This window comes from Simochromis diagramma, unplaced genomic scaffold (assembly GCF_900408965.1).
Source record: "Simochromis diagramma unplaced genomic scaffold, fSimDia1.1 OVJJ01000308.1, whole genome shotgun sequence".
Lineage (NCBI taxonomy): Eukaryota > Metazoa > Chordata > Actinopteri > Cichliformes > Cichlidae > Simochromis > Simochromis diagramma.
In genome coordinates this window covers 2,755,168-2,780,819 of record NW_024386785.1, presented here as the reverse complement: position 1 = coordinate 2,780,819, position 25,652 = coordinate 2,755,168, and the positions used below count along the sequence as shown (strand labels likewise).

The 25,652-nt window shown below is 42.2% G+C and overlaps 1 protein-coding gene across 1 annotated transcript; it reads left to right on the top strand.

The window, feature by feature from the left end:
* The first annotated feature begins 179 nt into the window (after positions 1 to 179).
* Positions 180 to 25,009, top strand: LOC120728076. The gene is made up of 6 exons (XM_040022771.1): positions 180 to 1,427; positions 15,688 to 15,920; positions 17,406 to 17,592; positions 17,830 to 17,925; positions 18,110 to 18,617; positions 19,810 to 25,009. Exons 1-6 carry the CDS (start codon positions 1,401 to 1,403, stop codon positions 20,160 to 20,162), a joined length of 1,404 nt encoding a protein of 467 aa, XP_039878705.1. The 5' UTR covers positions 180 to 1,400; the 3' UTR covers positions 20,163 to 25,009.
* Positions 25,010 to 25,652: the final 643 nt, after the last annotated feature.

The window sequence follows — 25,652 nt, the reverse complement described above, 5'->3', positions numbered from 1 at the left end:
GCAGAAAATACAAGCAAAACCAAACAGTCTTGTTACACGAGACGAGACGAGAGGGTAACAAAGTAAAACAGGAAGTAACAGCAGGTCTAACAAAGAAATACAGACTTAAGAGACAAATAGAGGAAAGACAGGAGCGCAGGAAATCTGAAACTAGGTAATAATTATAATATAACTTACAAACAAAACAATAAACTAAAATGTTGAACTTAGACTGAAAGCTTGATCATGACGCTAGAGAGAAATTCCATGTTTCTATCGCCAAATATAGCAGCATGGGATCAGAGTACCAGGATCTCCATTATGTTGGGTTATTTATAAATATATATCTATTTATATTATTTTTTAGATTAAGGTGTAGTGTTCAGACGGGATTGGACTGTGTTCTCTGTCCAGCTTTTATTTTAACAGCAACTTTAATATTCTAAACGAAGCTGTGCAAAATGTACGTTCATGCTAAATAACGTCCATATTACAGGACATCAAAGTGCACTTTCATTTTTGAACATGTGAGTTATGAAGGCTAAAAAGGGTCTGGTGGAGTCACACACACACACACACACACACACACACACACACACACACACAGTCGATGCTGTGGGCTTTCTGAGACAGATGGGGATGAGAGAAAAAGCACCGTGTGAAGAAGAGGGAGTGAAACAAGGACAGACCAACAAAATACAGAGAACGAGAGAAAGAGCGAGGAGCAGAGGGGAGAGAAAAACGTTGAATGGATGCTTCAGCTGACACTTCCTTTGACCAATCAGAGCAAATGTTTCCCTCCTCCTGCATCCAGCCACTGTGATTGGCCAGCAGGAGCCGAGCTGCAGAGAGAGAGAGAGAGAGAAGAACACAGAGAGAAAGGGAAGAAGCAGTCAGATGAAGACAGCTCTGTTCTTTACATGTACCGCTCTCTCTCTCTTTCATTCATTCTCCTCTGTCTCGCTCGTCCCGCTTTGTGCTGCTCCTGCTGCAGTTTGCTCGCCCATGATTATTTCTCATTCCAGAGGAGAGAGGGGTTTAATGCGATGGACCTGCTTCCCACCGACTGCTGCTGCTGCTGTTTACACCGCAGCATCATGGGAGCTGTAGTTTCCTCAGCAGCACAGGAGGACAGCTGATTAGCCAGGGATTGTGGGTTTTCAGAGTTTGGAGATGTGAGCTGGTGGGCGGACGAGGCTCAACAAACTCTCTCTCTCTCTCTCTTTCTTTCTATTCTCTCGCTGTCTTTCGTTCTCAGGCTTTTGAACCCTCTTCTGCCCTTTTCCTTCCTCTCCTCTGCAGTTTCTTTCATCTGATCTCTGCATCTTATTCCTTTTCTTTTCCTGTCATACTCACCATTTTCCCACCATTTTCTCCTCTCTGCTCCTCCTAACTCTGACCTGTCCGAGGGCAAAGGCAGAATGGGTTGCCGTCTCACTCGGACCAAGGTGAGTGAGCTTCTGCAGGTGTGTTTTGGGTCTGAGAGAGAGAGAGTGATAAACAAAGAGGGGGGTGAGAAAGAGAGGAGAACGAGGAGGAGGAGGAGGAGGAGGAGGGTGGGTAAATGAGATGTGATGGCTGCTGGGATGACCTGCTCTCTGTTATATCACTGTGGAGATGTAGACACACACCTTTACTGTATGCACACACACACACTCCTGCTCACACGCACATGTACACAAATCCCTAACCCAGATATTACGAATGAACCCAGACAATAGCTGAGAGAGAAGCTCTGATGACTGAAGGCTAAAGGCTGTTATCTGTGTGTGTGTGTGTGTGTGTGTGTGTGTGTGTGTGTGTGTGTGTGTGTGTGTGTGTGTGTTTCTGTAAAGGATGAGGAGGCAGAAAGAAAAGCAGTGAGTGAGAAACAGTGATGGGAGCTGCACACACACGTCCAGGATTCATAAAGTATTCACATCCCTTCACTTTACACTCACATCTTTTTCAATGAGTCACAGTCAGTGTTTCTTGCTTTTTGCAATTCTATTATTATTATTAATATTATGTAAAAATCAAACACTCCTGTTTGCCATTTAAAAAGTATTCTAAAACTAATTTAGTCTTTTGTAGAAGCTTCTCTAGCAGCAGTGGTAGTTTCCAGTATTTTGGGTAAACCTCTAAGAAGTGTATCTTATTCTCCTCGCAGAACCTCAGAACCTTAGTATGAAAGATGATTTCTGTGTCTAAGAACTGAAGCTACTGTAGATGTGCCTTGTAGTCTCTCTGATGGTCAGCAGGAGGTGAAGCCCGTGGCTGCAAAAACACGTCTCTGAAGATCTCCAAAAGTTGATTCTGTTCATCTGGACGTAGCATTTTGTGGGAGAAACGTTTCGTCACTCACCCAGGTGACTTCTTCAGTCTCAGCTGACTGCAGGTTTCCCCAGTCTTATAAACAGTACATTTGCATAATGACTGAAACAGCCCACTGAGGAACAACGGGCTGGGAGGTTTGACCTCCCAGCCCGTTGTTCCTTCAGTTCCTTCAGAAACGTTTCTCCCACAAAGCGCTACGTCCAGATGAACAGAATCAACTTTTGGAGATTTGCTTTCCTGGATGGTTGAGAATGCATCAAGACACTTCTCTGAAGACTTTATTCTTATCGCCAGGTTTAAGTCTTTGTAAATTCGGGACCACTGTGGAATCAAAAGTTTAATAAATCAGGGTAATGTCATTGGCCAAGCTTAACCTTTAACTTAACACTAAGTTTGACAGCAGGACTGTTAACTATGGCTACGTAAACCTTTAAAATGCTGCCTGTGCTGGGTGCACTGAGGCTCTGGGTGTAAAGTCTGGACTTTACCTGTGACGCTGCAGCTGAAGGCACTCCAGTGTTGTCTGGTCAGTTTACTCCAGGTCTCTGTGGTACTGAAAGGTGAACCCACTCAGGTCTCTGTGTTTGTGCTGCTGAGACGCACCCCTATAGCATGATGATGCCTCCACCGTGCTTAGCTGCACCAGTGGGTTCACTGAGTGATGATCAGTGCCTGGGAGTTTGTGTCTCATCAAATCAACAAATCTCTTTGCACTTTGTCCTTTAAATGCAGTTTGACAAACTCCAAGCAGGCTGTCACGAGTGTTTTATCCACAGTGGCTTCAGTCTCACTGCTGTGCTGAAGCAAAGGCCTGATTTGCAGAGATCAGCTGAGGTCACGTCCAGCAGGTTATCTCATCTCTGCAGAGAACGTCTCAGTGCTGTGTGTGTCCTGAAATGAAGCATGCTTTGTTCTTTTCATTCCTATAAATAAGTTATATTTACACATGCAATGCTATGAATGTGTGCTTCACTTAAAGCCATTATGGTGGTGTTTACATGAGAACTTATTCATTATTAATTGGAGGTTTGTAAAATCAGGGAGAAGCAAGTGTAACCTTTTCAGAGTTGTTAGTGCGCCTGTAGACTGTTTGGTGGTGTTTTCATTGTTGTTACTTAATAACTTGATTAACAAAATTAATTTGTGGTCTTGTATTTGTCAGCAGCGCGTTCAGGCAGAGAAGCTGTGGTTGGAAATGTGCTGGATTAACTTCAAACAGCCTCATCAGGCACTTCATGCATGGGTCAAAAACAGCTTCAGAGAGCTGCTGGTCTGATGTCTGCTGAAGATGAAGACCTGACACTCCGAGGCTAATCTTTGATTTGATCTGCGAGCCCAGAAAAACGTTTGAGCTGGTTGCACTTCCAGAATCTAGACGTGAGCTGAAGTGCTGTGAATGTTTCACTAAGAGATCTTCTCTTAATCCTGACTATGTAAGAATGTGCACGAGACACCCAGACTACTCAGTTCAGACGGTTATTTTTCACAAGCCTGAGGGGCCATAAAGAGCAAGTAATTAAAACCCAATCTCATTTGCATGAGATCAAATCTGAGCAAATGCTCCTGCGTAAAAGGAGCCATAAAGCCTACACAGGAGAAAGGGAACCGGGGGACTGTGGCTCAGGTCTCAAGCTTCGTTTTGCTTGGTTTTTTACTCGCTGTTTGATGAAGTTTAAGAAGACGTTCACGGTCTTTACCTGTAGAAAAACTATGTTATGCTGATGCTGACGGGTCTTGATCAACTGTCCATATGTGAGACGTTGGGAGTGAGTACAGATGCATCCCCATTTTAGCAGCACGAAACTAGAAATGAAGATTAAGGAGGGTTAGAAAAGGAATCCAAGGAACAGGCCTGCACTAAATCACGCAATCATGATCGTGATTGCGGGCCATTATTTACAAGATAAAGATCATGTTGCATCAAATATGAAGTGAAAGTAGAAGTTTAGACCATGCATTCATCATCTGTCGATCTACAAATACACCTGCGCACCTAAAGCATCTGTTTTATTATCACACAGCGTTTGGTTTTGAAATCTTTTGTATTTTTTGCTGGTTATTTCGAACAGTCTGTAACTGTAGATTTGGATTTTCGCTGTTTTCTTCCTCCCATCTGCGTAACTTTGTGCTGAACATTGGGGGGGGGGTCAAGATCTCTGTCTAAATAAATAAATAAATGTGGGTAAATTCACAGATGATTAAACATGCAACTATTTTGCTGGTAATAACTGAAATGAGTAGAGAAAATCAACAGCCTATTTATGCAAGATAATTCATCATTTTATTGGGGGGTTATATTGGTTGGGTCTGATTATTGGGGGGTCATAACTCCCCCAACCCTCCTGGAAATAAGGCCCCTGCTTCCCCCATGTGACAAAAAAATCAAGTTTGTCATCTGACTTACTGAAGCAGTGAGGGATGAGTCATCCAGCGTTTCTGTTCTGCTCTCCATATTTCCATCAGAATTCTGCACAAAACCTTAAAGCATCATTCCAGACAAATGGAGGATTTGTTTTATTTCATTTTGCAGAAAAATAAATATTTAATCTTATGTTAATTAACCCCATAATTTCCCTAATTAGTTTTGAGCTCGTTGGCAGCGATCTGAATATAGGTCAGCATGTTTTTCCTTCTTTATGTGCCTCTAATAAACTGACTTCACAGATATGGAGCATCTTATCTGACTCTACAAAGATCTTTTTCTTTTCTTAAACCAAAACCTGCCAACCGCGACTTCCGTTGGTGACTACTGTATAAGAGGGGGAAAAGAAAATCACTCTCTTAAAAGCTTTCAACACACTATTATCCACGTAAAGCCTGAATAGCACAAGGACACATTATGAAGAGCGCTCCAGCTCTACAGACCAGCCGTCACTGGGAGTTTTTCTTGGAAAGTGTTCCCGTTTGTCTTGGTGACTGAGCACTCCTCCTTCCTGCTCGCTGCCTGTTGTAGCAAGAAGCCACATCTCAGTAATTGTTGTCAGCGAGTTAGCCGTGTTTTCATTTAGCACCACATCTCCTGGCTGAACGCCTCAATGATCAAAAGGCTCGCCTTCATGTGGAGCTGAACAATCTGCAGCATGAATGTTTTCTGGCTCCTGTTCATCTCAGAACTCTGGAACATACGATTATCTGGGAACGCATGTCGGAGAGGGTTTTCTCCTCGATGCGCTGACGCTGTGGTGCATGTAAACAAACACCTTATCAGATGATGCGCAGCACACACACACACACACACACACACGCACACACACACACGCACACACACACACACAGAGTTCAGAGACCAGTGGACCAGTGGATCTCTGACAGAGTAAAACAGGCAGAGACAAACAGAGGAGGGAGGTCATAACTCAAGCTGATGCCTGCTGAGGTGACCTGATCAGTGCACTTCATGAACACATGAGACATGAAATGCTGCGTGTTTACAGACAGTCACTACACATATCAGTCTACACGAGACTTTAAATAGAGACCAGAGAGGAAAACACGAGTTGTTGTAATAAGGAGACCGGCGCCCGCTTGGACTGTAAGAATCAAACCCCCAGTAAGGGGAATTAAAAGTAATCTGTTACATTACAGTTCAATTCAATTCATTTGTATTTATATGGCATCAAGTCACAACAATAGTCAGCTCAATGTGCTTCATACTGATCCTACAGAGACAGCAATCAGACGAGCCTGTGTGAGCAGGCACGTGGCGACAGGAGAAAACTCCCTTTACAGAAGAACCTCCGACGACCAACAGGAGGGCAGTGACCGGTTGGAGAGGAGTGCAGGACAAAGACACACGGTGAGAGCCAAGATAATGCAACCAATGATTGAATGCAGAGAGGTCTATAAACACATAGTGAGTGAAGGATGTAGTGACAGATGTGAGTTTTTTAATACATTCTTTAAAGTTTTATTTTAACCAGCCTCTAAACTTTGTTGAACACTCCAAAGAACAACTCTTTGAATGAACTTAAAATAATTGTGGGAAGGATTTCCACTTTAAGAAATAGCTTTCCAATAGTATTAAGTGCTTTTGTTGGACTAACGTGATTGCACGGTTTGCCAATCAACTCAATCAACTGCAGTGAAATAAGCTCATCATTAATTAAGTTGGAATAACAGAATTAAATAATGCTAAATTAAACTATTTGATCACGTGAAAGTCCTTTCCATGACTTTAATATTATTAAGATGAGATGGGGCCTGATTATTTAAGACCTTGTATGTGAGGAGCAGGATTTTGAATTCTGGATTTAACAGGAAGCCAATGAAGGGAAGCCAAAACAGGAGAAATCTGCTCTCTCTTTCTAGTCCCTGTCAGGACTCTTGCTGCAGCACTCACAGCGTTACTGGAGGCCAAGGTAATGCCATCCAGAGTAAGAATCTGGTTAGATACCATATTTCTAGGCTTTTCAGGGCCGAGTACAATAACCTCAGTTTGATCTGAATTAAGAAGCAGAAAGTTAGCGGCCATCCAGGTCTTTATGTCTTTAAGACATTCCTGCAGTTTAACTCATTGGTGTGTGTTACCTGGCTTCATGGACAGATAGAGCTGGGTGTCATCAGCATAGCAGTGAAAATGTATGCTATGTCTTCTAATGATGCTGCCTAAGGGAAGCATGTATAATGTAAACAGAATTGGTCCTAGCACCAGTAAACAAGTTCTAGCAGGACAAGGCAAGCGTTAGTTACGCTGGTCCCTACTTAAAAAGGTGAAACTGTATGTTGGCTCAGAAATAGCTTTACATGAAATATTTTATATATATATATACATATATATGAATTTATGTGCAAAATTACATCTGCTGATATTTCCCTACAAATGTATTCGTTCAACCACTTAAATTAACACTCTATGGCCTTGGTAACTCCTTGACATGCATTTGTCAAGAAATAAGGCATTAATTTCTTTATAATGTGGGCTGTAGTTTATTGCTAGTCTGATATCATGTTTTTATGTGATAGATCATTCTCAGGTCCCAGGGTTAACTCAACTTAATGACACATTAAGTTTTGTGCTATTTAGTTAAACATACACAATAAATTGTAGTTTTCAACAGATCAGTAAACAGCTTTGATATAGCACTATATTTGCTGGACAGTATATTTAATAATTATTAACTGTGCTCATTATTTGGCCAGTTTTTAGCCTCTTCTTCAAAGTTTACAGTTTCAGCCAACATGTTTCAAAAGGCACAGCATTTTCGTTGAATGTGAACTGATAATGTTTCTGGTTTTTCCTTCAACTTTGATTCTACGAGTTGTACAGACAGTTTTATCATCATCATCAACCTAAAGAATTATTATAATCCATGCACCAACCTACATTGTAGACTCCTCCACTGCAGCCCTGCACTACACTACAGTATTTGAGGAGTAGCTCCAGTACTGGAAGAAGAAGGGATTTCCTCTCACTGTGTCTGATCAAACAGGCCCACATTTAGAGAATTTTTGAACACCATGAAACTATCCCCCAATGACACCGGTAATGTCATGCCTTATTTATGATTGCTGCTTTGGTTGTGCTGCACGCCCAATGAGAGCCACATTTTTTGATGCTGTTTTAGTATCTCCCTCCATTTAGTCTGAGGATTTCTGAGTTTCTGAGCTGATCACCAAAATGACAGTCCAGACCAACATGATTACACACTTTTGCAACTTTCATCAGTTGTCTATATCCTTTCATTAGTTACATCTTATACATATCACTAGGATAGTTTTACAACTGCCATGAAATTTACCTTCAGGGAATCAGCTAATGCCAGAATCTGTTCAGGCATGGGCCAAAACTCGTGGTCAGCAATTTCATTTTTTCTGAGTTTAGTTGGAGGAAATTAATTTTTGACCTTGCAAAGGAAGTCCTTAAGACATTGACATTGATATATCTGTAAGTAATTAACATAAGAAATACAACTTGAACCATGCATCTCACTTACATGCTCTATGAGGATGTGAGGATATATAAGGAGAACAAGACTGGGCCTGAAACTGACCCCTGTGGAACATCTGACAGGCTAATAAGATTTAAACGATGAGAAAACAGTACCAGATAATTCAAATCTAATGCTTCAGTCTGTCCATAAAAATCCGTATCAATCAGCAATCAGCAAAAAATCCAATCAAAAGAGCCAACAAGAGGTGATTACTGTCCTTAACTCGTGCAGTCTCACGACCCCTATAGATCCCTGTGTGGACCCATCCAAAAATCTTTTGTCTTGTGTGCACAGTAGGTATTTTTTCCTAAATACATTTTCCATCAATAACTACACTACTCCAGGGAGATGAAGAGATTGACAAGAGTACTTTGAGGCTAGGCATGCAGGAAAGGCTTAGTAGCTGTGTGTGAGACTGGGCATTAAGAAAGGAGAAAAAGACTGGGAAGGAAAATCAGGCTGGAAAGGATGTGCAGCAAGTTAGGGTGGTTAACCACAGACATGTGCAAATGAGTGAAGAGAGTGTGTCTAGAAGATGGGAGCTGATGAATGCAGAAAATTAGCGAGGTAAGGGGACAGATGGAGGACAATGAACTACACAGGATCAGTAAGGAGGAAGTGGAGATGTCTAAGAAAGAGGGCACTGGCAAGGACAAGTGCAGAGGAGGCATAGTGGATATATTAGACAAAGGATGCTGACTATGGAGATGTAAGAAGGAGGAACAGACCCCAGAGAGGATTCGTGAATGCTGTGAAGGAGGACGTGCAGAGGTTTGGTGTGGCAGAGGAGGATGCTGGGGATAGGGTCAGACGGATGCTGTGGCGAGCCCTAAAGAGCGCAGCCAAAAGAAGAAGAACCAACACGATTGTGCCCAGGATGTCATTTCAACTTCATCCCACTGGTGCTGTGACTGAATCGGTCCATATTGACTCTCTGCTCACCTGCCAGGTGAAAGCTCAAGGTTTTTCTTGGAGACGATCAGCAGGATCTTCTTTCATGGCCCCTAAAGCTGCATGTAAATGTTTGCCTGTCTGTGCTGACAGCGCTGTAACACGAAACAGAGCAGAAAGCCACGCTTTGTGCGTGATCGGAGGAATCTAAGGCTGCAAAGCAGGGCGTGGCATGTGACTGCACAGAGACTGACAGTTTGACATAAAAGAGTGGTGCTGCTGCTCTGTCCTCCCCGTGGCTGCACAGTACACTGTGTCAGCGGCATAATTCACAAATCACTGATCAAACATGGATTCTGATAATTATAACTGAGATAAATCACATGATAACAAATTTAGATGCTTTCAGATGAAGCCTCCATGTTCGTACCAGAACATTTCAGGGTTTTGTCCAATCATTTCATAAAAAACGACCTTCTTTGTGTGTACGATACAAAAGAAAATGTGACTCACTTCCACTTCACCCAAATCACAGAGCTCATGATCTATTTTGCTCCTGAGTATTTCTGCATCTGTCAGGCTGCATAGTCAGAGGACGAACACCACCTCAACTATAGATTTTCAGCTCATCAGCAGCATGTATATGTTACTGTGAAGCCTTACGTGTGCTTTATTTTGGGTTCAGCAAGATGTCGTTTAACCTTTTTTCTTTAAAAAAAGCACAAGTTTATTTTTGATGGTTTTAACACTACATTAAATGATGTACGTTGATATGCAGCGCATTAGCCAACGACATCAGGCTCTTACAAATCTGAACAGAGTTCCAGTTTTGTGATGTCACAGAAGCTCAGACTGACGTTAGGTGTGAGCATCAGTGAGTCTGATGGTTCGTTAACAACCTGAGAAATCAGTCTGCTGTCAGTCAGACGTTTGGTCCTATTTTTACTGACTAAGAAAGCCAGGCTACCACGATGAAACTTACCTGTTTATCCAAAACGTGAGCCAGTCCCACCGACTCCTCTGTTGAAATGCCCAAATTAACATGTTGGTCTCCTGCTACAAAACACAGTTTTGGTTCTGGGTATGTTGGAAGTTGTTTTTTGTTGTTGACTCTTCCTGGACTTAGAAGGGAAATCGGCTCTAAGCTGTCTGACAGACCTCGGCTCAGCTGGAGTCTCTTTCCAGCTGTGTTTGTGTTGTTGGTGCCTTTTTGGAGCAGTTTAAAACTCTGATATTTAATCAGTGTGACTAAATAGCATCTGGCAGCAGCTTTGTATCGTTTACCTGAAATAGAAAACTGATGCTAAGTCTTTGCACTAAAGCTGTGGAAAGTGTTTTTCCCAGGCTAATTCTCATAGCGTGTCCTTAAGGCACTTGACATGTGACTTCATGTATAATAATACTTGTAAAATGAAAATGATATGGGACAGGATGATGTGTGAAATGATTTTCCTGCTGTCCAAATCGTTTGATTTTGCAGCATCTTTGTTTTTCATTGTTGTATTTTGCACACCCGCCTTTTTCCAACCACAGACGAGTCACGGCCATTTTTAGCTGTCCAGCGTGGATATTTTCATGAATGTTTATAAAGTTATATTGTCTTTTTACCATATTTCAGTTACAAGTTTTTAATGCCAGAAGTTTGGCTTGATTAATATCTTTCAAACTATACCAAAGGCAAAAACACACGCTCAGTTCGCCTTTGTTTAAGTGAGCAAATAACAGTGGTGTTCCTGAGACCAGCAGCACAAATGAACCGGGTTGTGTGTTGCCAGGTTGCACTGACAGATGGGTATAAACTGTATTTAGTGTGTGGACCGTGTTTCTGGCAACACGACAAACACGTAAAACTTACTAATATGTGTTTACCAATTATTTTTTTTAAAAAGTCAGAGATTCTGGGAGATTCCTGAGGAAACAGCTGGGATGCATGGTCTTAAAGAAACGGGAAAAATCGGGGGAAATGTGTGTGTTGCACTTTATGGTTTATGTGCCAATAAGCTGTTAATAATACTGTGAGCACAGTGCATGTTACTAACAAAAACTTTGCCACCACTTCCTTCTGAGTTATCGTCTAATAAACCATGTAATGATTTTGCAGCATTTTTTACTGAGAAAATACAAAAGACAAGTCAACCAGTTGGTGTTTCAATTTCAAGAGACATAGTAATAACATAGTAACTTAATAATAAACCTTTAAACCTCATATCTTTGACAGAAAATGCTAAACAGATGAAATCTACAACTTTCTCCTTTGATATATTGCCCACTAACACTACAGATAGATAATACATCTCTGCTATCACAGCATTTTACTCAGACCCTGAAAAATGCAGTAATAAAACCTCTTTTAAAAAAGTCCAACTTGGATGTCTCAGTAATTAGTAATTACCAGCTGATATCTAAATTAACGTTTTTGGCAAAGGTTATTGAGACGGTTGTTTACCAGCAAATTCACTCAGAACAATCTTCTCAGTGTCTGGATTCTGACCCCATCATAGCGCTGACACCGCTCTTATCACAGTTTTATTCAGCGTAATAGTGATGCATCAAAAGTTACAGTCCTAGCAGTGCTTCAGCTCAGTGCTGCTTGATAGGCTGGAGAAACGGGTGGGACTCTCAGGAACTGCGCTTAATTGGTTTGATTTTTATTTGACAAATTCAGATTTTTTTGTCATTTTGCAACCATAATTCTGACCAAATAAAGGTCACGTGTGGGTTCCTCAGGGCTCTGTTGTCGGACTGCTTCCTTTTAATATTTCTATGCTTTCTTTAACTCAGATTATGGAGCTCAGTGTTGGGAAGGTTGCTTTTAAAATGTATTCCACTACAGATTACAGAATGAGAGTAACATACGTTTGTGGAATAAAACAAAGAGTCTATTAGTTATTTGAAATCAGGATTAAAACCTTTTTTCTGTAGCTTTTACATAAAATATAAACTTTATTGTATTTATTGCATTTTTGTTTCGTCCTAATGCTTTTATCTTTTCGTCTCTGAACGTTGAGCAGCTTTTGTATGAAAGATGCTGTATAAATAAATTTGATTCTCTTGTATCATCTACTTTAAAAGACAGCAGGCTGAGTATCAGACGTGTTTTTATCTTTATAGCCTAGTTTGACATTTTGCATTGCAGTGACTCGCGCTCTGATGATCAAACTTTGGTGGACCCAGATTCACCAAGCTCTCCTCATGTGACACTTGTTTTCTCTTGTTGCATGCTAACTGTGATTTTGTGCTGAGAATGACGAATGTCTGCATTCTGCAGAGTTTTGCACTTTGAGACTGAAAACTGAGTCAAAGCATCACAAACAGCAGAGAGCGACCGATAGATGAAGGGAGGGGAGAGAGATCAGTCTGTGTTACTGTCAAAGTGCAGTGGAGCGCGACACACTTCTCCAGGGTACAGCACATCACTCTCTGACTGCTCTGTGAGCCTGTGTGTGTGTGTGTGTGTGTGTGTGTGTGTGTGTGTGTGTGTGTGTGTGTGTGTGTGTGTGTGTGTGTATGTGTGTGCGTGTGTGTGCGTGTGTGTGCGTAGGAGGGGCAGGGGTGTTCTGGGAAGCAGGTTTCCACATGTATGAACTGTATGTTGTTTATGTGTGCATGTGGTTCTGATTCTGTTAATATCTGTGCCAGTGTTTTGTGTCCCTGTGTGTGTGTCCCTGTGTGTGTGTGTGTGTGTGTGTGTGTGTGAGTGTGTGAGACCTCAGGCCTTGTACTGAGAGAGTAAAGACTCCAGTGCTGGTCCAGAGGTTACGGGGGGCTGAATCCTGACCTAGATGCCGCCTCTCTGTAACTTCGCTGCATCTTAACTTTCACATGTGACGTTCCAACACAAGGCTGCACCGTTAAACGGGGGTTTTGTTATCACTTGGCTTTAGCCGACCTAATGACTGCCTGTCCTTCGGAGCGTGAGTGGTCCTTTTATGCTCTGACTGGACAGAACGATCCACTCTGGACAGAGTGAGCTTGCTTGATTTTATTTGTTGTATTTTAATAAATAAAATGGTATACAGCACTGAAAAAGCTAATTCTAAATTAAATAATTGGGAATTAATAAAGAAACTTCTCATATTTAAAATCTGTATGATCAGGTCTCATTTTATCCTAAGTTAAAGTTAAACCTCGATTTGACTGATAACATCGTTGCTGTTATTTTTCAAAATCATATCTTCATTAATTAATTTGTAAAAATGAGATATTGTGATCAGCCTGATCTCCAGACTTGTGTTATTTTCGAGGTCTAGCCAAACAAAATCTCAGCCAATGTTTCTCCTTCAGAAACGAGCAGCAGAGAATATTTACTGAGTCGAAGCTTTTTCATTATTATCTCAAATCTTCCCAGTCTGGCGTCTCAGTGTTTATCGTGCGTCTCTGGTACAGCTGGCCTTATTTGTATGTGAGTCACTCAACTGAAATCTTTCTCGATTTTTCAGTGAACTCGTCTTCGTTCCATTTATAAACTCAGACCTCCGTTATGCTGGTTTCAGTTCTATTGAACTCTCCATCATTCAGCCTTTCACGTCTAACACTTCCTTATTTAGGGAAGCGTTTAATAGTTTGCAGCATTACTTGTTGATTTTCACAGTTTTTCTTAATAACGTCATTAAAACAACAAAGGCAAATCTTTTTGTTTTTTACTGTGTGGATTCATTTGCATCCATATAGAGAAAAGTCATCTGAAGGGGCTTTATAGACTGAGGTACCCGACACTGTTAGTGCAGGGCTCGCTGAGCAGAGGAGCCAAATGCAAGACCCTGGAGGCAAGGAGACTAAAATTCTTTGACCAGGCAGAGGTCGTGCACGGGTCAGCTAGCAGAGCAAACAATTCCAGCAAGGGGCAGGCAAAAGAGAGAATCCAAAAAGGCCGTGCACAAGTAGATCATCAGGAACATGAGGAATGCTTAAAGCACTGGGAACTGCCGGAAAACCAAACCTTTAAAAAGATGAGGGGATCGGGCAAAGGAACAAAGAGAAGCAGGGGGAGACACAGCTGATTGGCTGACTGGGAACAGGTGTGGCTAATTAAACAGGTGATGGCAGGGCTGAAAAAAATAAGGGAAAACTGTCAAAGGAATACTAAAAGAATACTCAGGAACCAAAGATTACAAAATAAAATAGGACTGATTTATAATGATTGGATCTCCTGTGAGGCAGCAGCTGGGATGGTGGGGAGGAAGAACGTGCTTTTAACAGGAGATCTTTAGTAGAACCGGGGTCAGGGAGAGGCAGTTATCTGCTTTTAAACTTGAAGGGAAAGAAAAGAGAAAAGATGAGCGTGCAGTAGAGGGAGAGGCGTTTTTTCCTTCTCGACTTTCTGTGTTTGTAGTTTAGTTTCAGGGCATTTAAATTCAGCACAACTCTGTCACGCTCACCTACAGACCGCATGCATCCAAAGACATACACAGTCGTGTTAATGCAGCCTGCATTAACACTCTCTGTTTATAAGGTCTATGCTAACTGTTCTGAACATCGGTGCTGTCAGTGTATTCATAGTGAGTTTGCATGGTTGTTGGAGAAAATGTGACATCGTGACAGCTCTACAGAGGCAAGGTTAGCATAAAAATTTCTGTGTGACTGAGGATAGACTCAAACTCGCTGAAGGAATTTTTGCTTCAGTTCACCCCTGAGTACAACCTAAACATACCTAATGAAATAAAAGAGAAGAATAAACTCCTAACTCAGCAAAATAGAAGAAATAGAGGATTACACGGAGATGCCACCCACCTCTACCAAACCTGGACTATTGCATTGTTGGGCAGATATCAGTTAACATCCTACACACAGGCTGAGTGACTAGTTTGCTTGCTGGCTGGAGGTGGAAAGAGGAGAGCCCACAGAAGCTGGAGGGAAGCCAGCGTTCAAGCGTCAGGCCTGCAGCAAGCTAAAACAGCAACCAATCAGCCGAGCTCACCTGCATCCCACAGATATGAAAGCAGGGTCATCCTGGAGGTAGAGCGAGATCAGCATGAACATGCACAGGAGCCTGGACAGCAGTACCAGTGTGTTTACACGACCTATTTATCACCCAGTGGTTTTATTTGTCTGGTGTAATAACCATTCCAGTTTACATGAATACTGCATGGAGCCTTCTGAGACACAGCTGATGGTGTCATAGAGGGTCATCGGTCAGAGGCTTTATATTCAATAAACATCTGTTTCCATTAAAAAACACACTCACAGTAAACACAGTACTAAAGGAAAAACTTTGCTGCAGTTCCAAACTTTTCTCTTTTGTTATCCAACTTATGCAAAATGGCTCGTTTTTTTATATAAAGACAGTGTGAATCATTTGCCACTTTATGTAACGCAATTGTAGTCAGGCATGCCAAACAGTTGGATCAAAAGCACTGACTGACCTTGTATTGGAGGCCAAACTCCCACTTTGCCTCTGTGTCTTTATGCAGCCTATCTGCTTTATCACTACTCCACGAAATACTGCGATGTTTCACGGCAGAAACCTCGGGTGGCTGAAAATATAAATAATGGTTTATAGAAGGAACCAAATTACTGATGTTCATTTCCACTTTTTCTTAAGCTTGCAGTGCTTTCATGTTTTTTTGGTCTTCAGGCTAAAACTCGTGAACCTGCTCACCACCGACACCGAGAGGAGCTTCACTACGTGGACGAGTATGGCCAGCCGGTCGCTGTGCAGGTGGAAGCTAAAAGGGGGCATGGTCACAGGAGGCGAAGGTCCCATTGTGCAATTGAGTGCAGCGTCCCCACCGAGAGACACTGGGAGGCCCTGAGAGCCATGGGGCTGATGGAGGGAGAGGAAAGTCAGGGAGACGGCTACACTGCAGGGTACGTACTCCTGTCGTATTCTGACAGCATCATTTTTGTGATTTAAGTAAAAAACATTTCAGTTTTCTTTACTTTTAAGGAGCCAAGATCCGACTTGATAACCAAGTCAGCGCCCCAACCCCATACGTTCATGACAATAGAGAAATTTGTGTTTTTCACAGTAGGAGAGACTTTTATAGAGAAGGAAAAGAATTAAATGGTGCAAAGTTTGGAACGTAGGTCCGATTTTGGGAATAAGGTGTTTGCAAACTGGATACGATGTTGGCCGTAGGACTAAAAGATGGCAGGAGGATGAGTTGAAAGTTTGAAGCTAAACTAAGGAAAGTGGAAATGAACTTCTTTACGTTTCTTGAAGATGTTTTCACCTCTTATCCGAATCATTATCAGCAGAGGTTTCAGGTGAAACCATTGTGAGTCTCTGCGTCACGCTATCATGTAACTTATTGAGACCAACAGACGCAAGATGTGAGTGGAAGTTAAGGCGCCTGGGAAGGGATCTCAAAACTGGATTATAGGTGGCAGACAGTTGGATATTTTGTATCACATTTTCACAAATAGATGTCAAATTGAAAACAAATGGTTAGATATCTTTTTGTTATTCTCAAGGAAATAAAACTAATCTGGTTGTAGATATCTATCTGAACTCTAAGAATAAGTTTATACATGGTGTGGAAGGCCTTCCCAGCAGTGGACATGGATGGCTTAGTTGAAAGAAACCATCTGAACGATGGCCATCCTTGAACAGAAGGGCGTGGCTTACGACACCAACTGTCTGCCACCTACAATCCAATTTCGAGATCCCTTCCCAGGCGACTTAACACCCACTCACCCTGATAATGGTTTCACCCGGTCTCTGCTGATAATGAGCCACACCCTTTGGGTCAACGAGCCTCTCAAGGGAGATCTCCCACTAGGGCTTAAAATCTGGGACTCTCCACCATTTGGTCTTAGAACTGGTGAAGCTTTTCAGATGAGAGATGAAACATCCAGTTGCTTTTCATTCCAAGCTCCTTAGTTTACCGTGACCTGGATGACTGAGAACCTACACGGACAACTAGAGTAAACTTTCACCACAAAGCAGAGAATGTGGGTTCGGGATCAAGGATGAGAACACGTATCATAAAAACTTTTAGAAAAGTTTTGGGGATGAGCTGACGTGTAACGACTGCAACGAAAAACACCAAAATAAATCCTATGCCTCTGTTTGCATGATATGTCAGATTGAAGGACAATGTGTCTTTTTTACTTGAGGGTTTGGGGCAAATTGAGTTTGCAAGATCAGCACGATGCTCCATCGAGTGTCTCTCTCATGGCCATGGAAGGTTGTTCTCCTGAAGTACCTGTCTGTTTAGAACATGAAGACTATACATGTATTGTTTTTATTTAAGCAGGTATATATGACACTTTTACTGGAGCGTCCTACATTCTTATTGAATTCCTCTTCCTCATAAAATATAAAGTGACCTGATCTCTTTCACTACACAGGCCTTATTATGGTCACATGACTGTGTCACCTGACCTATACTCTCCCAATGGTCACATGATGATGCCACCTGATGCCTACCCGCCCAATGGATACCTCCCCAGATCATCAAATGACCAGCACCCAGGCAACAACTACCTGCCCAGTGTGTCCTACAGCTTAGACCACCTGGACAGACTGGACTACCGGGTAACTTGTTTTTGTTTACAACACCATTTTATTCTGAAATATCACTTGAGTGTGTTCGTCTAAAATATGACGCTAGCTGCGATCTTTCCAGATTGTTCCATAAATCGGCCCTTAAAAACATCTGACTGAACTCCTCTTCAAGGTCACGTCTGGGAGACTTTCAGCACTAAAGTTAACTCATCACCCTCTCCAATGAAGACACACTAGTTTCTTTTCTCACCTTTGTTTCTATTTCAGGGCCAAGAAATGTTGCACTACCAGCCTAACTCTGAGAGCTGTCTGATTGGCTGTTACGGTGCAGAAGAGGTGGACCCGAAAATTTTTCCCAGACAGGTAACTGGTTTCAGTATCAAGGCTATGCCCTCTTCTCAGACCTATCCCTGTCTCTGTTATACTGTTTCTCTAACTATTCCATTTTTTATTAGTAAATGTTGCAGTTATGGAGCATTTGCAGCATATTTTGCAGTTTGATTTGGAAAAAAAAACCTCAGTTTAAATTCTTTTATTTTCTCTTTAGTCGGACTATCGTCAGCCCTGGAGGTCTGAACGTCCTCTTGGCTACCTTCCCCTCAGTGAGCTTGACAGCGGGTTAGGCTGTGGCCCCGACAGCCCACACAACCGGATAGCGCTCTCCGAAGCTGAGACAGATGCCATGTCATCACTGCCTGGCCACACCCCTTCCTCTCAAGGATCCTCCTCTTCCTCCGAGTCCCTAATCTCCTCCGAACCCAGCGACTCGGGCTTCCACAGTGTCAGCACTGGGGAGCACAGACGGCTACACAAGATTCACGGAGGCCACACTCATCGGCAAGCTCACCATCTTCGCTCAGGCCACTCCCCTCGTGAGCAGAGAGGACGCTGGGATTTGGAGTCGATTCCTGAGACGACTCCGATGACCCAACCTGGAGTACCAAAAGCATCCCATTGCTCTGTGGGTAACAGCACGACCACAACAGTTCACTTCCACAGAGCTGAGAGGAGTCCCACTTTACCTCGTCACCGTTCACCACCCTCACCCTCTATCGGTTAGTAAAACACAGTAAAATAATTGTGAAAATCTCCACTTTTAGTCATTTTAATTTGTCTGTCCACACCTGTGTCTGATCTGTCAAAGTTTTGAGCTATGGCTTCATCACAGTCCAACCAGAGGTCAAAGTGACTTTAGCGTCGGGTGTCTTTTCTTCTTATCCCTGTTTTCCTGAAAAACATAACTACATCAATACAGAATTATCAGGTTTACACCCTCCAATCAAATAGCTAAATTTGCGTCTGAAAATTAAGGCAGGGACAAAGCTTCAGTTCCTTGAACGATCACTTGAGGCTGGCTCCAACAGCTCATGTTAAAATGCCCAACTCTACAGCATCACAAAGGTAGGTTAACAGCTGGGTAGAGTTTTGTCTATAGAAGGATTTCTTCACGTAAGCTACACATCAGGTTTAAAATACATCCATTTAGATACAGCAAAGGCTCAAAGTTAGGGGAGTGGCCACTTTGACAGAGTGCTGACACAGGTAACAGTAGCTGTTAGCTATTCGCTGGACCTCACATTCTAGAATTAATGAGAACAGCCTCTCTGCTGTGTTTGTATCTCCTGCATCGATCGCTGCAGACCATCCAAGAAGTCTACTCTTCAGTGTTGCTGAAGTAAAGACTTTGGTGAAGCATAACTTACCACTGATAAGCATGTATGTTTGCTGGTGTGATGTACCCATAGTCTATGAATCAATCTTGCTCAGCAAGCTGATAATTTGGCCACGCTACCACCTCATTCAAACATAGTCACTTTTAGTAGATGGACAAAGTGCTAACAGAAACCAATCTGCAATGTCACGGTGGCTAAATCCCTCTTTTATTCATAAAGTCTCAGACTTTCTCATTGTGAGGGAGAGAAATGCTTAAATGTCTTGACTGAGAGCCAACATTTCAACGTGTAGTTTCCACATTTTCTTGTTTATATAACCAACCGTGCACTGCATCGTGGTATTGTTGTGCTGACTTTCTAGCAAAATAGCATTAAGTCACCAGCTCAGTGTCTCGGATCCTTAATGCACCACGACCTGACAAACTTGCGTCTCACCTCATATGTTTATAATCCAGGTTCAGGTGAGTGTTTCTGGGGTTGTAGGACAGAGATGCCCGTCGAGCATATTTCAGTATATCCAAAAACACTCTTGCAGACACATATCTAAGGCCTAATCACAGCTTTCTTTGAACAGGTTGTCGTACAGAGCCTTGTCAGCGGAGGGCGCTATGGTTGGAGCAGCAGCAGCACAGAGGAGGCGGGACTGTAGAGGGTCCAGGTAGGAGTCGAACAATAACAGATTTGAGTGAAGGACAGCGACGGCGCAGGGCGAGCCATCCCAACATGACAGATCCAAACACAGCCCAGACAAACCAGCCAGACACAACCAGCAATGCACTGGGGCCCAGGAGCAGGGCCAGCTATCCCAACAACTGTCACCCTGCTAGTCATCTGAGCATAGACAAAACGAGTCTGACCAATCATCAGAACACAATGAGAAACAGCCCAGGGCTCGAACCGCAGCAGGGAGGAGGACTCGCTCTCTAAGAGCCCTGGATCCGGCTCCAGTGGCATGTCAGACTGGCGTGGCATTCAGACCCTCGGGAACCGCCCTGGCAGGCCAAAGGGCACGTGCAGTCCTTTCTACAGCACTCTTGGAGCTCCGCAACGTAGTCCTCGCTCTCCACCCTCACCTCGCTCCAGACTGTCCAATCAGAGGTCAGTCAGGAATCAGCTGCTCAGGGCCCGAGCGTACCGTCTGGCCAGGGAACGCAGTGAGGTCACCACAGACGAGGAGGTGCGAGGAGAAGGAGGCAGACTAGGGGAGGAGGAAGGAGACGATGGACGGTTGGCGGGGCGATACTGGAGCCGGACGGAAAGAAGACGCCACCTGGCGCTGTCACGCCAACACCGAGAGAGGAGAGGAGGTGGGGAGGAGCAAACTGGGGGCATTCAGGGGTCACTGTCATCTCAGACGGTGCTGGAACTGAGCCACATGAAGCAGAACCGACTGAGGAACAGCAAGCTGCTCGATGATTGGACAACGGTGGAGGAGCTGTTGACTCACGGGACTCGAGTGGAGAGCGACAGCCAGCTTTGTCCCAGCCCACTGCTGTCGGTCACTACTGTCTGATGGGAACGCAATACGTCATCGTTTACTGATCACACTGAACAAAACCTCCAAGATCACTCAGACCCAGATTCATTAAATGTGTGTGTTGGAAACAGCAAACTTCATGGTCACTCACGCCTCAGTTACACATAGAAATCACACTTTTAAACACATTTCAAAACAAAACTTTGTGTATTGGGACACAATTTGCAAGATTTGCCAACATAAATCTCACTGAATATCCTTTTAAGTCCTCATAAAGAGAAAAATTAAGACAAAAGTTTACACCTTTCAGTAATCAGTTCTCCAAGGTACGCTGCCATTCAAAGAAATATATAACTCTGAACGTTAGATTACAAATCCATATATCTGGGATTAAAATACCAAGAATTAAATACATTTTTTCAGGAAGATTCCTCTCTTTGCTCCATTCATGTTTTTTTTAAAGGTTTAATGGCCACGATACACTGTCATAATATTTCATAAATTCTACTATAGCTACTCTAGTCTGAAAGAACCGTAGAAGACAAGCTGATGTTGACTTGCAGGGACTAAAGTTTGAACATTTCCGTCACACCGAGTAAAGACGTAAAGGAAAAAACTTCTGAGCTAAAATTCTACTCAGACATCCAAATGGTTTCTGGTGACCCACTAAGGATTAGAGCTTGGGTTTGGCGACGCTTCAGCTTGATGCTAAACAAGCACATTTCAGAAACTAGAAAAAGGCGATAACCCACCCAGAACCCTAAATGGGTCTCCAGTTTCCAGGCGGAAGTTAAGAGGTTACATTAGACTCACATCACACTCTTAGTGAATCTGGATCTCAGCTGTGTTATTTAATATCTGATAGGAAGTTCTGACTCATTTGATGATGCGTCAGAGCTCTTCAAATGCATCTGGGTTTATAAAAACAACCGAAGAGCAGAAAAAAAGCGTGGTCAGATCCAAAACGGGGGCTCAGAGGGAGAAAGCTCTCTGCAGAAAAGGCTAAATGAACACAAATGTTGATGATCATTCCAGTCCTGGAGACGGTCAACCTTCCTGAGCTCAGTTTCAGCAACACAACCATCTGCAGAGAGCCTCTAATCAAGGGCCTGCTATAAAAATGACTCTCTGCTGTTTTGAACGAGTAAATCGACTCTAAAGAGCTGCATGAGCTTCAAACTAACTCGCACGATGAACTGGTCAGATCCTTCACACACCAGACCGCCTGCGACCGGCATCAAATATCACACCACTGGATGTGTTGCCTTGTGGAAACGTGTCTCTGCTCCTTTTCTAGTTGACCGCCTTTGTTTCTGTGCCATAAAATGTCAAAGTCGACTGTGTGAAGCAACAAAACTGCTCGCTCTAAGCTTGTTAGAGGATTTCTGCACCTTTATGATCAAACAGCCTCTAAATCCTCTAAGATGCTGTTTCAACACACCGTCGTTCCACTGGCGTATCCTGGGTGGTTTACCGTTTTAATCTCCACGCACTCCCACAGACTCGGAGTGTAAATAAATGCGGCGCCATCGAGAGGCCTCGCAAATCTCTGTGCAGCGCTGTGTTCAGTTGAATCTCCACTTCGCACACTTCTCACATTTGGTTCTCCAGTCCCGATGATTCATCTATAAATTGATGATGAATATTATGATTTTTGAAGCTGCAGTGCAGAACGCATCCTGGTTTCACAGTGTCGAGTGTCGGATTTGTTGATTTTCTTTCTCTCGTATGACATTCTTGCAGAGTTAAGTCCAAAATCCTAATGTTCTGTGTTTCAAATACGTGGGTCAGACATGGAAATCAAACAGGACAGATGTATCATATCTACCGTAGCCCTGAGAGCGCTCCACTGGTAACAAATCTGTCAGCGCGCAGTTACTTTGGTAAATATGGCGATCACGATTATTTAACACAATTACTGACTGACTTTGGACAACTTTATATTTAAGGACAAATACAAACAACAGCAGGCCGTCCACACCACATATGAACTTCTCAGATCCAGGTTCGTTTTATTCCGTTAACAAAAAGATGTCTATGACATTATTTTCAATTTGATATTTATTTGTGAAGACATGATACAAAATATCCAATTTGGCTCTTTGTTCAACACTAAAGAATACAAATGAAAACCCCACATCCAATAACACCTTCATGCTCACCCATCTGTATGTTTTTCAGTAATCCTAACATTCAAACTGAACCAGTTATTTATTTATTGTTTGTAAAAGTCATTATTTGAAAACAACCTTTTGAATTTTTAAACATAACTCAAATTTAAATATAATGAAATAATGAAAGTAAAGTTTATTTCCTGGACCCATACGGTTCCTGGTAAACGCCTGTCTGAGTGCTGAGTTATATTTTTAACAAACAGATAATTATTTTTTTATATGTAACGTACCAAAAGCATAAAACATTTGTCCCTCAGAAATCCTGCGGCTTCATCGTCATCCATCAGTTTATCAAATAAATTCTTTCTGTGTAACATGGGACAAAGAAAAGTAACAAATCCACACAGAGGCCACATGCAGCACATGGTTGGGAATTTTGGGAATGTTGGGAGTTTTGCATAGAAATTATTACGATTGTCCTTCAGTTTCAAATGTTATAAAGCAAAATCTCCAAATCTGCCAGCACACCTGAGATAACACCTTGTGACCTCACAGGTGTCCAGTTAACCAGGATACCCATTTTCCCTTGTTTCTCAGAGAGCGTAGGGGGCGCTCATGAGTTATTCCGTAATCAGTGGAGCTCTATGTAGATGAAGAAAAAGACCAGCTCTACTGGAGAAAGCATTTTTCTTTGGCGAGTTTCCATGATGTTCTTAAAAGACGTCTTTGAGCCAACAGATTTACTTTTATTTATTTTATTATTTTTTTAAGAGTTTTACAGTTTTGTGTTGCAGTAAATCTGAGAAAGCTTTACAGCTTTTGAAGTGGGACGCAACCAGTAGCTTCTTATATACAAATGGAAGTTTCCATTGTTGTTAAGCTACGCTTCCCACAACCATCGAGAAAGTACGTCCCCGTCCTTAAACGACCGATGCATAATTTAGAAAAAAATAAAAATCAAAGGAGAGATAAAAGAGTCGTTTCATATCAAATCTGGCATATTATCAGTGTTGTGTTAGAAACACTAAAATAAAAATAGGCTTTTTGTCTTTAAACGGGTGTAAATAAACGTGTTAGCTGTTGAGCTTCATTTACACATATTCAGGATTGGCTCACGATCGCCCCCTACTGCTCACCTGGCTGGATTCCTGGTGGAAATACCAGGAAGTAGACTCTTCTAGACTGGCTCTATTTCTAATCTTTTAGCCGGGCCTAGCTAAGCTAACTACATTCTGGCAATAATTTCATATCCATTAGAGACATGAGAGAACTATCAGTCTTATCACACAGGAGGCAAAAACACTATATTCTTGTGAGCTGTTGCATCTGAAATCTGTGAAAACACAACACTGATGATACTACACAAACACGGTACATGAATGAGTACAGGTACATATCACTACACGTCAGCTGTTAGCTGCAAATTCAGTCTAATTATTGTACTTTTAATTCTGTAAACGCGTAATTGAGACTTTGTTCCAGCCTGTCAGATTATCAGTGATGACGTTCAGGTAGATTTTCAGATCAGAGAGGATGATTAAATATCAAGATATCAAGGTTTCTGTTATCTTGTCACAAGGGCTGCTGTGAGCCAATATGACTGCAGGCACCTTTGAAGGAAGCTGGTGGTTTCAACAATCTAAGAAATGTTTATCAGGGTTAAATGTTATGATTTAATAATGTGTCATAATCTAACTGTTCAATGCAATTTTGTTAAATATGAGAAAATGTCTGTTTATTTTCATATTTCATGGGAAGATTTGGAAGAAAGTGAGTTTCAAAGGTTGGTCCTGTCAAACGAATATATCTGAGGGTTTTTTCTAAGCAGTGTGTGTGTGTGTGTGTGTGTGTGTGTGTGTGTGTGTGTGTGTGTGTGTGTGTGTGTGTGTGTGTGTGTGAAGAAGAGTGAATTTGCTGGTTTGTTGGCAGTGATTAGCCAAAGATAACAGGGTAACTTTGGTTTGTGGACAATCTAGAATATCTCTGCACCGTGTAAAAGTATATTTTATAATCATAGTAGTTTTCTATACTTTATCCTTTATTTTGCCTTGAATAGATTACTTCTGCTTTACACCAACATCCTGCTGTGCTAGTGTGTGTACATACATGTTAGCGTATTGAGTGTTGCATATACAAGCGCTAATATTACAGTCAAAGCCTAGCATGCTAACACCTGATTAGCACAGAACAAGTGTTTCATTGATTGCCTAAACTGCTGTTTGTGCTAAAACTGTCGTCCTGTGTTTGTTTTTCTTTTGTGTGTGTGTGTGTGGGGGGGGAGTTACAGCCTGGGCTTTTATTTTGATCGGACATCTGACAGGCAGCGCTAATAATTAAAATTGTTAAGCTAAAGCAGAGCCAAAAACTGGACATGCTTGGGATTGCTACAGGTACTTATCTTGTGAATTTTAATAACAATAAGAATTTAATTAAATATGTAAATAATTTGTTAATACTTAGCTAGTGTCAATACCAGTTTGTCCAGAACCTCCGAGGCCGGACGAAAGTCTGTCTCCAAACTTCTTCCAGACCAAAGAGAATCCTAAAAAGGGAAGATAAGTTTGCTAACTGTGATTCCTTAAAGCTTCTTGAGATTTTGCCAACTCCAGTCAGCTGAGCTTTTGCTTTGAACATGAACAACTTTCAAGGAAATTTGCTCTTTCCTTTTTTTCTTGGGTTCAGATGATCATCAGTGTGGAAGCCTATCTTAGCACGGAAAAGTAAAGAGAAACCAAGTCTGGTGCTCCAGTGCCACTGGTATATTTACTTCTACCTGCATAGTGCTTATCATGGCTGTGTGCAATTCATGAAGATTTCATAGTTTTC

What these genes read in the sequence shown, in the direction of transcription:
- LOC120728076 (XM_040022771.1), top strand. Translation starts at nt 1,401, where the DNA reads ATGGGTTGCCGTCTCACTCGGACCAAG. An exon ending in TGGACAGACTGGACTACCGG is followed by an intron (nt 17,593 to 17,829) that starts GTAACTTGTTTT and finishes TTTCTATTTCAG; the next exon opens with GGCCAAGAAATGTTGCACTA. An exon ending in CGAAAATTTTTCCCAGACAG is followed by an intron (nt 17,926 to 18,109) that starts GTAACTGGTTTC and finishes TTTTCTCTTTAG; the next exon opens with TCGGACTATCGTCAGCCCTG.